At 49.4% G+C, this 13,713-nt stretch overlaps 1 protein-coding gene across 6 annotated transcripts in view; it reads left to right on the top strand.

The window, feature by feature from the left end:
• The window catches only part of MEIS1 (Meis homeobox 1), a 213,228-nt gene extending 203,326 nt beyond the window's left edge, over positions 1–9,902 (top strand). For 4 of the 6 annotated variants that reach the window (XM_075413310.1, XM_075413311.1, XM_075413309.1 and 1 more), the window contains exons 10-12: positions 3,910–3,968; positions 5,228–5,317; positions 8,179–9,902. In XM_075413310.1, coding sequence (XP_075269425.1) covers positions 3,910–3,968; positions 5,228–5,317; positions 8,179–8,462 — 433 coding nt within the window. In that variant the 3' untranslated portion in view covers positions 8,463–9,902. Of the gene's footprint in view, positions 1–3,909; positions 3,969–5,227; positions 5,318–5,582; positions 5,679–8,178 lie in introns of all 6 variants that reach the window. The other 2 variants (XM_075413313.1, XM_075413312.1) reach the window with 1 other exon arrangement.
• The last annotated feature ends 3,811 nt before the right edge of the window (positions 9,903–13,713 follow it).

The following is a 13,713-nucleotide window of genomic DNA, read 5'->3' as shown; positions in this document are numbered from 1 at the left end:
AAGCTGAAGGTCAGAGTGCCGAGGCAGATTGCTGCATCCCTGGGGCCAGGGCTGGATCTCACCCGTGGGACCGGCGGTGCACCAGCCAGAGAGGCTGCCAGTGACCTCTGGAGACAGACCCCGGGCAAGAAGCCTAAGAGAAAACATCCTAGTAAAATGCAAATCGGTGAAAAGAGGGCTTCCTACTCCTCTTTAGGGTTTTACAGGTGGAATAGGTGTTTTTTTCTTGCTTTTTGGGACACAGCGGAAAGCGCAATCTCGTGTATCCAAAAGGGCAAGGGAAAGTTAACTTGAAAAAAATGATAAATACTTTAAACTTCTGTATTTGCCCAACTGTTCAAACGTTTCCTTCATGCCAGATTCTTCCCTTGCTAAAAAAAAAAAAAAAAGGGAAAAAAAAAGCAACCCGGAGCATTGTTTTGCAGAGTTCTCGGCTCTCCTTGGGCAAGGAGGTGGGTACAACTTGTACACTGGGGGATATCATGTTGTTTGTGCCACCATTGATTCTGCTCTTTGAGGGGAAAAAACTCAAACCAAAAAACCCCTTCCACATAGGAGCAGAGGTACCAATGCATAGAGCACTGCCATGGGGAAAAATACTTTATGCACATCTTTGAGCCTGTGTGGGTCTTTACTCACACAAGTAAGGTTATGTGGCTGTCTTAATCATAAACTTAAGTTTTATGCTGAGTCATATTTTGAGAATACGATATTTGAATAGCACTTAATATGCAGATAGCTTTTTTAGATCCTGATTCCTCTGAACTTTTGAATTTTAGAGTGATTGAGGGTTTCTTTCTCTTGAGCTAGGTGAATGTGAACATAGGGGAAAAGGGGCAGTGAGATTTTTCCTGGTAGCTTTTCTGTTCCATCATTTTTTCTGTTTTCTTACGTCAGCCTGGCACTTCGGAAATTCAAAGAGTGATCAAAAGATCTTGGCCCTACTATCAAAGATAAAAAACAGAGAGTATGAAGAAATTACCCCCATGTGTGTATATTTCTGCAGCTACAGCTAATGTGGAATTTTGCTTGCGAAGAGTTCTCAAATGTGATTTGTAAACGTAGCAGCGCTGCATTGTGCTCTCTCAAGGCAAGCCACATTAATGGTTTTAATCTGAAGGGTTCTTACAAATTCCAGGTTTGGGATGCAGGAAGAAACTTGAAAGTGAATACTTTCTTCTTTTTTGTTTTAATGCATAGTGGCTTGCAGTCTACTATAATGCAAAGTAAAGCGTTCTGTTACAAAGACAGGGAGGATGGGACAGAAGGTTAAAGGGCATCCTGGAAACAAACAGCTGGACCAGTTTATTTAAACAGATACAAGGATGGGGAGCTGACCTCCGTTTGACTTCTAGTGGGAGGAGCGAGAATGTCATTTTATTACTTTGCCCAGAAGGAAAATGTTCTTGTGTCTGAATTCCCCCCGAAGACATCCAAACACTGGGCTGTTTGGCAGAATTGCTACTTACAGAAAATACTTTTACGAATGCGTAGGAAGAAGATAACTGTTAAGTACCTGTGTGTAAAATGTTCTTAAAGCAGATACCCTGAGCGATAGTGTGAGGCAGACAGGTGAGAATATGTTTTACTGTAGGCATGTCTTGTGGACAATTATTGGTAAATTCTGGCTACATGGCTTATTATTCTAGCTATATAGTTTATTATTGAGCCCCCCTTCCTATTGAAAGTGATTGTAGTTTGGAGGAGAAGGAGGAGAAGCTTGTGAAGTTGGGGCGTGCATGCGTGATGTTGCTCAGGGTAAAAGCTTTGGGGTGAAAGCTTTCGGCAAATGAAGGTTTCGGTGACCAGCCGATCTCATGGCTGCCAAAAACCCTCCCCTCCTGCCTCAGTGGCAGGTCCTGGCAATCAGGCAGGAGAAGAATGGAGTAAACACAGCAAGAGCCTGCCAGACTTGCAGAAAGAAATGGCTGGCGCACGGGGGGTTTGTGTTGTTGTTTTACTTAGGAGAGTTACTGTGAAAATTGCTTTCTGCAAATGCAGATTACAGATATTAAACAATTTTCTAATTGGTCATGGAGCTAAGGCAGCTAATGGGGGGAAAAAAGCAGATTTTTTTTAATTACTTATTTCGCATGGTGTTTGTGCTACACCTGTGCTTATAATGAGAAAGGAGAATTAGTCTAACCTTCTGCTCACATGATTCTAATTTTCATGGTTTGTACAAGATAATGATAAACTGATTTGCAACACTGTTTGCTGGAGTTGAGGGTTGTTTTTTTTTATTGGAAATGTGTAGAAAAATTGATCCAATACTGTTGCTGACAAAACATGACCTAGTTCAGGTGTAAGGTTTCCAGATCAGCACCCAGAATTGGTGCCTTTGAGCCCATTTTGTTGAGACGGGTTTGATTAGGACTCAGAGTCTTAATTAATTTTGCAGGAGTTTGGATAATGGGAGTCAGTTGGGAATGGGAGATAGGAGGAGACCTGAATCGCTGTGCTGGTCTTTGATGAGGGCAAAACAAACAGCACGGGGCAGTGGTTTGCGATTCTTCTCCCTGCCGGCGCAGGGGAATGGGTGGGCAGAGCTGATTCCTGCGGGAAGGTCCTGGTGCCTTCATCTCTGTGGTAGGAGAGCCCCTGCTAAGCCACCCCAAGCAAATGCAACAAAACCAAGCACCAAGTAGCCCTTTGTGGACTTTGCCATTGCGGTTCACAAGCGTGGTGTGGTTTTACGCGTGCTCACACTTCTTCCCTTACTAGTAAATATTGAGACATACACGGTTTTGTTATTATTTTTCCCTCTTGTAAAGAATGTAAAGTCTGGTTAGGAGGCTTCGCTGTGATTAAACCTCAATGGAGATGTTTTCCAAATGGTTTTTAACTAAGCTTTCTGATGAGTGAAACCGCAAGAGAAGTTCTTCTGATGCTCTCCAGGCAGGTTCCCAGCCACGGTTTCAAGCCTCCTGATTTCAGGGCCATGACGACTGCCTGCAGAGGAGACCGGGGCACTTGTGATCCCTCTCCTTCTTTTGTTTTGCTCCAAATTATTTTGAATATTCCTTTCCCAAATAAGCATAGCAAGACTAACTGAGGCAAAGAGCTACAAAAACGCAAGGAGTACGGTTGCAGATGGCTGTTTTTAAAAATGACTGTACCTTATTTTTTTATTTCCAAAGATCTGCTTTTCATTGTTCGGGGGGAATTTTCAGTAGTCCAGTAATTACAGTTTAACAAGATGTTTGCTGTAAATGGTCAGGCCTAGCTGGAGAAAACAGGATTATAAATTCAATTACTGTAAAGCTGTGACCTCGCCTTGACCCCTCAGACTTTGCATAAAGAGAGAGGGGGGCAAAAAGCCCACCAAGAAATGGCTAGGAGGAATGCACGGCTCTGAAGTCCCCAGCAGTGTGACTTAGTGGTGATAAAACTCCAGACGTTCCCTCATTTGATGGGGTTCCGCCATCACAGTTCATTATCTTAATAGTGGGCATTAAAAGGGAATTAGGTTTGCAAGAGGTAGGGGCAGGTTTTGATAAAAAAAAAAAGAAAATTGGGAGAAAAGAAGTCGGAGGACATAAGGCAGAAATGGCCCTAATGAGGGGGAGGTAGCAGATGCCCTCATGAGCATCTCGCCGGCTTCACCCGTTTTTTTTGTGCCCCATTCTGAATTGAGAAGAGCGTTGCCGTTATTGTTTCCTGAAAACTCAGCTAATTCCCCCATGAAAAGATGAAATGGAAGTGTCCAACTGTGGTAAAAAGCAGGCAAACATAAATCAGCTCGGAAACCCCAAGCTCGTGCTCTCAAAGGTCATCGGGGTTAGAGGTTTTGCAGTATTTGCATCCCCACGCAGCCCGGCGGAGAGCGCCGCAGCGGGCAAGAGGGCTTGGGGATGGGTGGAAGCTGTCCCCTTCGATAACTGTATGCTTCCCTCTTTTTTCTTGCAGGTTTATTAATGCTAGAAGAAGAATAGTTCAGCCCATGATAGACCAGTCCAATCGAGCAGGCAAGTCCCCAGTAGTATCTGTATTCAAGTCATGCAGGCGAAAACCATCCTCAAGCCATTCACCAGGAGGTCCATTACCTGGTAAATAAATGAGAAATGAATGCTGGGAGTGATTGATAATTAAAATACAGCCAGCTTTGTTTTATTACAACTCTGATGATTTTAACATGATTAAAATACTTGGGAGAAAAAAAGACACTGAAAATTAAAAAAAACGCCACAGCTAAAATGTTCCACTCTGTGACTGGACTTTCCGTAGACATTTGGAATTCAAGTTGGGTTTTTTTAGTAGTTGTTTTGAGTTTTCCTTCCCAGCTCTTTCTGCTCCTGTGACCACTCCCTGGTGCATGGCTTGGTGTGGAATTGCTGTAAACTTTATTACCTGTCAAAAGGGCAAAGGGGTCAGAATCGCTTGTGGGACTCAGTAAAGTTCAAAGACATTCAATGAGGTAGAGCTTTATGTGCTTTAATAACCCAAGGCAGCTTACTTCTGAAGCTGGCGTTTAATGTACAGTTAAAACCTTGGGTTCAGGTAGTGGTGCTTGTAGAGGGTCCTTTTGTCCGTCGTCTCTTCCTTTTAGTCTTTTGGGATCGCGGAGTGTTTGGGTTTTACTTCGGGGGGATTTATTTTTATATGCTTTTTTAAATCCCAAGTTTTCTCATGCTTGTTCTGTCTGGGGCCTTGGCTCGCGGCTCTGTGTGGATATTTACCATCAAGGAATAGCCCGTTGACTCCCGGTTGGTTTTGTTTTCTGAGTCTCGCTGCCAAACTATCCAAATCGATCGTAGTCCAAGATGCCTTTGGGCCACGCTTCCTCTTCGAGTACATTCGATTATTTTGTCATTAGAGGTAAATATCTAGCACGGACCTGTTCGGGTCCTGCTCTTAGAGAGGCACACGGGCGTAATTTAACACACTGAGATTTCAGTGTGACTATTCCAGCCATAAAATCCGGCTCCTATACAGGTCTTTGCATTGACGTCAGCGGTGGCAGCAGCTGGAGCCGGGGCTCCTCGTGTCTCGAGATTTCGTATCGCTAACTTCATTTCCAAACTCGCAGGAGGAAATCAAGCCAAAACTAAGCAAGCTTGTTAGCCCGGCCACTAAATTAAAACAGGAGATGTTTTTCCCTCTTTTTAGAGCCGGCATCGATAGCCATCACGCGCAGTCCCTGGGTGGGGGGTGTTGTGTCTTGACGCCATGGGAAGAGGTGACCCTTTTGGCTGTCTCTAAAAAGCAATGTTCTGCGCTTTTCCAGTAAGTCAAGGAACACCCTATAACCCCGACGGGCAGCCGATGGGAGGTTTCGTGATGGACGGCCAGCAGCACATGGGCATCCGAGCACCAGGTAAGTCCCCAGTGGAGCGTCTCCCACCGATGGGTGACCTCGGTCGCGCCACCGCCAGTAACCACACCTCCGCCGCCGTCTCAACTGCCTGCCTTGCCTCGCCTGTCTTCTGCCTGCCTTCAACACCACCCAGGGGCACCAGGCATCTCCTCGCTCGAGTGGTCCTGGACCCTCTGCTGTGCTGTGTTTTGGAAAGGGGCTTTTGGCGCTATCTGTTGACTTTGCTCATTCTCTGGCATCTTCTTGGATTTTTATCTCCCTCTAGGACCTATGAGTGGAATGGGCATGAATATGGGCATGGAGGGGCAGTGGCACTACATGTAACCTTCACCTAGGTAACCAATGGCAAAGCCAGGGGGAAGTAAGTACAAACGGGGTCTTTGTTCTCACTTTGTCCGAGGGATATTTGTCTCCTTGCATTTCCCTATGTTCTCCCTGCCCATAGCCTCATGCTTGTTCCTTCCTTTCCGTCCATCCATCCATCCTATGCCTGGGCTCCTTTGGGTTTCTCTCCCTCCGGTTCAGCTCAAGCTTTCCAAGCTCCCAAACCCCCTGTGTGCGCGCGCGCCATACATCGACGCCGCCGTACATCGACGCCGCCATACATTGATGCTATTATCCATCCCCGAGCACATGACAAAACAAGAAGCAGCCGGGGAGGTGGGGGAGCCCGTCGTCTTGGCAACAGACTGATTTGCAAAATGTAAGCGGTCTGCAGCAGCGCAGGGAGAGGAAAGAGCATGTCCCCAAAGTGTCATAAATCTGTCTAACCGCAGTTGATGCATGAGTTACATTTCTCCCGCTAACCTGCAAGACACCAAAAAAGCCAAACAGAGACTTCTCGTAGGTTAAAAAAAAAAAAGAAAGAATAAATGGCAGCTTCACTTAGTTGTGTTTTGGAAGGCGATGGATGAAACTTTGATTCCCTCCCCCCCCCCCCCCCCCAAGTTTATTTCTCTTTGTCTGTCCGTCATAATGGGATTACGTGTGGCAAAGGAAAAGGAGAGAATACAAAATAGAGGTGTGCGCAGCAGGCTATGGAGCTTAGCCCAGGCTAATTGACTATATCCAAATTAAGTATGCCATCACTTGCAGTGTGACAAATGGATTTGACTTATTCAGTATACAAAAATAGAGATCATTAATGCAATCTTCAGTGGCAGGCCTTGTGAAGAAAGCCTAGAAAAACTGTCCCAGTTTTTTTTTTTCCCCTCTTGTCTTTTTGTGGGGGAAAATACATCATACAAATTTTTGTGGTGTTTAGTTTTTTTTTTTAAAGAAGAGTAAAGCAGTTTGAAACACCAAGGCACGGTACCATGTTTAAACGGTGCCTGATTCTATTCCTCTCACTCTCTTTCTGGAGTTAAAAGCAGTTTTTTCAGCATCTTTGTTGTGCCCCCAGCCTGTATTAATGTAGGGTTTGAAGTTACACAGGCCAAGTGCATTTCGTAGTCGTCTTCTCTGGGTGTGAGTCAAAAGTAAGTTTGAACAATTAGCTGTGAAAACATTCCTCTGAGCTTGGGAATGCAACAGCCTTATTACCTCATCATGGAAATTTCTAGCTTAGTTAATTTAAATATTGTTTCTTAGTTTCTGGGTCAATTAAATTTAAATGATGTATTTTATGCTTCGTGACCAATTAAATTAATAGGTTATTACAAAAAATATTATCATCTTTTTTGATTAAAGAGCTGTGAGTACAGTATATTTTATAAGCAATTTTCATTAGTTCAAAACTGTTCCTTTAGGCTAGATTAAGCAGCTATTCATTGCTAGAGCCTGGAGACCTGATTCCAAGGTGTTCGGCGCATTCACAGCGCGCTCTTACTTAGAACTAAAGCCAATTGAACCTACTTAGCAATAGCGTATGCCTTTCACCCTTGATGATTATGGAGCTTATAGCTCTCCGAAACAATACACCTGTCAGTTCCCATCAGCTACAGCAATCCAAGCAGAAGGCAGAGGCCCACGGAAAGCAGGAGGTTTTATTGTTTTAGGTCCAATTTTTTTCTTATTGTTCTCTCAGACCCACTGAAAGGTTGACTGAGTTGCGCATCTGATTTTTTCAGACAGAAGTGAGCAGGGGGAAAGAATTAATTGATAACTGTTATTGATTATATTTTTTGTAATGTGTTTAGAATACAGGTTTGATTTAACAATCATCCTTAGTAATCCTATCAATTTCGGCTTCGTATGAGGCCTTTGTTCAGCGATGTATGTGCTTGCTGTATAGCCTCTGTTTGAATGGCACAAATACTGGGAACAGATTCCGAGTGATTGGGCTTCAGAGCTAAATAAATAACTGTTGATAAACCTCAACACCGATTTAACCCATCTCTCCTCCCAAGCCCCTCATTAACCACTACGCAGTCCCCTCCTTGAATTCCCAGCACACTTTCACAGGTGGGTAGGCGAAGGCGGGTGGCTGGAGCAAGGCCGCAGGGGATGGAGCCCACCTGAGAGGCCTTGCAGGGCTTCCCCGGCGTGGTGCCACCACCCTGTGTGACGTTGGTCGTCACCGGGCTGGCTCTGCCTCTGGCGTGCTTCCAGATTGGAAACATTTCCATCACATACGTTCCTAACCATAAAAGCAGAAAGCGGTTCTGTCTCCCGGAACTCTGTATTTGGAGGGGGGAGGATGTTCTTGGGGGGTTTTTTGACCCAGGAATCATTCCCGTTGCCATCGTTGTGAGTCCACACGTAGGCTTGGATCCCACAAAGGCAACTGCACTCGTGTGCCCGTGACTCCACGCCCCACCTTCGGCTCGAGCCCGGCCTTCCCATGCCGGAGCGGAGGAACTTCACGGCCTGATGTCGGTAGCCAGTCCCCACCACTCACCGCCGCCTCTTTCTCTCCGCAGGGCTGCAAAGTATGCCAGGGGATTATGTGTCTCGGGGTAGCCCAATGGGTATGAATATGGGACAGCCAAGCTATACCCCGCCCCAGATGCCCCCCCATCCCGCTCAGCTGCGTCATGGCCCCCCCATGCATACCTACATTCCTGGACACCCTCACCACCCAGCGATGATGATGCATGGAGGACCACCCCACCCTGGAATGCCCATGTCAGCATCAAGCCCCACAATGCTTCATACCGGTGAGCCGGCAGTGAGCGGACAAGTGATGGACATTCATGCTCAGTAGCTTAAGGGAAATACGCGTTGTCTGCAGCGACGGTAGATTTCAAACATTGTCTTTCTGCAATGCCTACGGAGTTCTTGGCGTCAACTTTGGACCAAGGGACGTTACGATTCTTCACAGGGACCCTGAAAAGCAGGAAAACACCAACCGAAGTCAACTTCTGGGGACATGCTAAATACCTATATAAGACATTAAGAGAACAAAGAGTGAAATATTGTAAAATGCTATTATACTGTTATCCATATTACGTTGTTTCTTATAGATTTTTTAAAAAAAATGTGAAATTTTTCCACACTATGTGTGTTGTTTCCATAGCTCTTCACTTCCTCCAGAAGCCTCCTTACATTAAAAAAAGAAGCCTTACACTTATCCTGCAAATGACAGAAAGGGCTTATTTGCAGGATTTTTAGAGCATTAAAATAACTATGTCAGGCAGAAGAATCTTTCTTCTATCCTAGGATTTCAGCCATGCACACTCTGTCTCTCTCTGTCTCTCTGTCTCTCTGTCTCCCTCTCTGTCTCCCTCTCTCTCTCTCTCTCTGTCTCTCTCTCTCTCTCTGTCTCTCTGTCTCTGTCTCTCTCTCTGTCTCTGTCTCTGTCTCTCTCTCTCTCTCTCTCTCTCTCTCTCTCTCTCTCGTCTCTTCTCCTCTCTCTCTGTCTGTCTTTCTTCCCTTTCTCTCCCTTTCTGCCCGTCCCTCTCTCCCTCGCTCTCTTTCTAGCCTGGGGCGTGAATTTGCATGTCTAATTCATTTACTCACCATATTTGAATTGGCCTGAACAGATGTAAATCGGGAAGGATGGGAAAAACTGCAGTCATCAACAATGATTAATCAGCTGTTGCAGTCAGTGTCTTAAGGAGACTGGTAGGAGGAAGCATGGAAACGAAAAGGCAGTGTATTTGAAGCCTAATTGTCACATCAGAGCATCCTTGTCCCCATGCAGCAACCACCACCTTGTACATCACTTCCTGTTTTACGCAGCTCGAAACATGGACTGAAGATTTATTTTTAATATGTTGACTTTCTTTCTGGGCAAAAACATCGGTCGTGTGCATTTTTTTCTTTTTTTTTCCCGTAGTCCCATCATGGAGCATTTATGTATACATTGTAAATAAATTTTGTGCAAAAAGGACTGGAAAAATGATCTGTATTATTGCAATTTTTTGTAAAAGTAGCAGTTTGGTATGAGTTGGCATGCATACAGATTTACTAAGTGGGATAAGCTAATTATACTTTTGTTGTGGTTAAACAAATGCTTGTTGATAGCCTTTTTCTATCAAGAAACCAAGGAGCTAATTATTATTAATAATAATCATTGCACACTGAGTCTTAGAGTTTCTGATTGAAACAGTTTGGATTGTATAATAACTCAAAGCCCAGTTGTAGTAGTTTGAGTGCAGTAATGAAATCTGAATCTAAAATAAAAACAAATTATTTTTTGTCATGGTGACTCCACTGCTTGCAAAATTTGTCTCCTGCCCCCCTTCAGTATTTGTAGCCATTCTGTTCCAGACTGGGAGCCGAGCAGCTACGGGATGCAGCTAGCTCCGGAGATGTACCGAGCATCTGCCGTTTCACTGCCGGCTTCCTATTTAACGAATGTGAAAGTAACGCTACGCTGCATAGAGAAACTTTCTCGGAACTTGCGCTGTAAATTGTCAGGATGGGGACTGTTGCCTGTTAATAAATGTAATATTGTAGGGCATTACCGGACAGAAATTTGTGAACAGTATTACCTCCCCCACCCCCCCCAAATTACAGTTCTAATACGCAGTTTAAATTATTTGAGCCGCTGCCGTATCACATTTCTTTCTGGAACTGCACGTTATTAAGGAAGGAGGAAAATAAAACTTGGAAAACGTTGCCCGGGCAGTGCCTGTCTGTAAGTAAAGGCCGCGCTGGTGCGAGGGGCTCCGGAGCTCTGCGGGCGGGGGCTGCTGCCGGCCGCCCGCTCCCCAGGGGCCGGCTTGCTGGCACGGCTCCGCTGGGTGCCCCGCGGCCGGGGGATGTTCCCCGGAGGTTGGGGTGTCCTGGGGAGGTCCCCGGAGGTTGGGGTGTCCTGGGGCCGGGGGAGTGCCCCGGAGGTTGGGGCGTCCTGGGGCTGGGCGGGGGGCGGGCAGCGCAGAGCCTTCGGAATTCAGCAAGACAGCGAAGTGGGGTGCTCTCCCCCCGGTGCTCGGATCTCCTCCCCCTCCTTTTTTTTTTTATTTTTGGTTGGTAACTCGGAGTTTTCTCTTTTTTTTTTTTCTTTTTTCCCTCCCCCCCCCCTTTTTTTTTAAGGGGCCGCTGTCCCGCCGAGGACGCTGCACATCCCGGCCCCCGCTTTGGGAGCGCGGGAGAATGACACTCGGCTGCCAAAACGTGAATGAAAGGGGCTCGCTTTTTGCCTTTTTTCTTTTTGGTTTTGTTTTGTTTTGTTGTGGGTTTTCTTTTTTTTTTTAACGTTTCTCGAAAGACAAAACCAAACCGCCCTCTTGCAGGCGAGGGCACACGCGTCCCGTCCGCCCCGCAGCCACGGAGAAGTGGGGCACGGACCTTCCTCCGTCGGACCTGGGGGGGTTTGGTTTTGGGGGGGGGCAGATCTCAAATTAAACCCACTATTATATCCCAAGACGTTTAATCAGCTGTAATTATAACACATTCAAAATGAAGAATATGCCTTGACAGTATTTTTATTGTTATTGTTCATCGCGTGACGTTAGACCGCTTCGGAGGCACAGGAAAGAGAAGTAAACGGGTTACAAATAGGGAATTATCCCTCGTTTAGCATTAAAATTCATTTAGATAAAATTGCCACAAACATTTAAATGGGGAGATTAGTTCCCCCTCACGCCTTATTGCACTCTCTCAATGGCTCCGTTAAGAACATTTTACACGTTGGAAATTCCGCCTTCTCGGGCCGCTCGCTGTTTCCTAGCTACCCGCCTTTCACCGCACAGGGGGGACCCGGGGCGGGGGGGGGGCCGCCCGGCTGCGCCCCAGGCCCCGGGGGCTGCGCGGCGCTGCGCGGGGCTGAGCGGGGTTTGGGGGGGGGGGGGGGGGGGGCGCCCCGCTGTCCTGCCGCTGCCCGCCGCGGAGGAGCGGGAGCAGGAGGAGGAGGAGGAGGACCGGGGGGAGGAGGAGGAGGAAAGCCGGCTTCGACTGCCATCTCTTGGGGGCTCGGGAGAGTGCCGCGGGAGGGGAGGGGGGGGGAGGGGTCCGCGGCTGCCCGCGCAGCGCCGCGGGCATTGCGCGCCGCCGGCCCAAAGTTTGTGCGACCCCCGGGGAGGCTCATTCTCCCTGCCCCCACTCCCCCTTTTTTTTTGGAGCAGACCCAATTTTCCGCTTCTCCCTTTTCTATTTGTGCCCCCGCCCCGGGCGGAGAGGGGGACAGACCTATCAGCACGGTATTTGCGCGCATCGCTGCGCGGGGCCTGCCCTGCGCTGGGGTGGGCACCCGCACCCCACTAGGGGGTTTGGGGGGAGGGGCAGTAAATCCCAGCCGAGCTGAGGGGGGAGGACCGAGCCCCCCCAGCCGGGCAGAGGGACTCGCCTTGGGGGGCCGCCCCGCCGGCTCGGCCGTGCCCCCCGCAGCCGCAGCGAGTTTTTGGGCTCGGGAGCGGTGCTTTACGGACGCGAGGGTGAAGATTTCCACTCCCCGCGCTGCTGTGCCAAAAGTCCCAGCTGCCGGGGCCTCGCTCCGCGCGTCCTGACCACGCGTGGAAACCTGCAGGGTGATCACCCCCTCCCCTGACCTTGCTATGCCGCCCGGGATGATTAAATATATATATATATACATATATATATATATGAAAGCAAAGGGACGTTCCCCGAGGTGCAGGAGGCGGCGGCTGCCCCCGGCCGCGGGCGGTGCGGTGCGGTGTGCGGCGCGGGGGCGGTCACGCGTGGGCCGGGCTGCTGCTTTGTGTGCGACAGCCAGCGAACCTTCCCCGTCCCTCTAATGCGTGTGGAAATAACCGCATGCCTGTGTGGCAGCTGCTGCTAAAGCCCCAACTAACTCTTTTGGAAGAGCGGGGTAGGGGGGGGAGAGTGAAAGGCGAAAGAAAGACTGTTCATTTTTTTTCCTTTGGTGCCATTTTGGATGTCATCTGTTACCTTGGTGACTGTGCTCAGCCCCCAAAGCCCCTGGATTGTTAGGGGGAAAAAAAAAAGCAAAAAAAAAGCATGCTATTTCTGCACCGTCATTTATCACTGTCACCGCATAATGATTCCCCTCGCAGCTCCTTATTGATGTTTGTAATTGCATTATCTCATAAAGGGAGGGGGTGGCGGGCCGGGATGATCAATGGAGCCGCGCCGTGCATGCCGGGGTCAGGGGCTGCGGGAGGCGGCGGTGCCCCCCCGAGCCCCCCCCCCCCCGGACCCCCCGGTCCCCGCCTGGCAGAGAGAACAAGTCCCGGGCACCGCCCGGAGCGCGGCCCCGGCAGCCGGCGTGCGGGGCAAGGGCAGTCCCCGGGCGGGGCCGTCCTTCTGGGACCCCCCAATTTGGAGGGGGGGGGAGTGGGGAAATAAGGCCCCACCGAGGGAAAAAATGAAACTGGGTTTCATACGATTTGGGTGGGAAAAAAAAACCCAGCCGGGCTGGCCGGGTACCTGCCTGGAGGGCGGCGGTGCGGGGGGAGGGCTGCGCGGGGTTTGCGGGGGCCCCGCGGCGCGGAGGGGCGGCCCCCCCCCCGGACAGGCCCGGCGGCGGGGAGAGCGGCCGGGGGATGCGGAGGGAGCCCGGGGGGCGGAGGTGGGGGGCCGGGCCCACTCGGCGGCGGGGAGGAGGGAGCAGAAATGCGGCTCGCCTCCCGCATTTAGTTGTTTTTGACGGGTTTCTTTGCACGGCGTCGGAGCGGCGCCGGGCGCTCTATAGAGGGGGCAGCGCTGCTAAAAACCCCCGAACCTGAGCAGCCGACGGTTTTGACCCCCCCCCCCCTCCCCCCGCTCTGTAAAGATTACCAACGAAGTAAAAATTACCTCCCCCCCCCCCGCCCCGCCGCACAAAATGAACTCCATCTGCTGCGCCCGAAAGTTGAAAGAATGATTTCCCGTCCGCTTTCCCAGAGGATGGGCTAGGGCACCCCCAAACCCGGCACTCGGGGGGACCAAAGCCGAGCCTGTGTGAGCCGGGGCAGAAGGATGCCGAGTTCTCCTCAGCCAGCGCGGGCAGCCCCCGAGCCTCCCTTTAACGCGCAGCGCTAGACCGAGGGGAGCCAGCAAATCCTCCCCAGCTCGTCCTCCCGCGGCTTTGAGCAGCTTCTCCCCGCCCC

Source organism: Opisthocomus hoazin, chromosome 2 (genome assembly GCF_030867145.1).
Source record: "Opisthocomus hoazin isolate bOpiHoa1 chromosome 2, bOpiHoa1.hap1, whole genome shotgun sequence".
In the NCBI taxonomy this organism is placed as follows: domain Eukaryota; kingdom Metazoa; phylum Chordata; class Aves; order Opisthocomiformes; family Opisthocomidae; genus Opisthocomus; species Opisthocomus hoazin.
The sequence above is the reverse complement of the archived record's forward strand: the minus strand, read 5'-3'. Positions and strand labels throughout refer to the sequence as shown.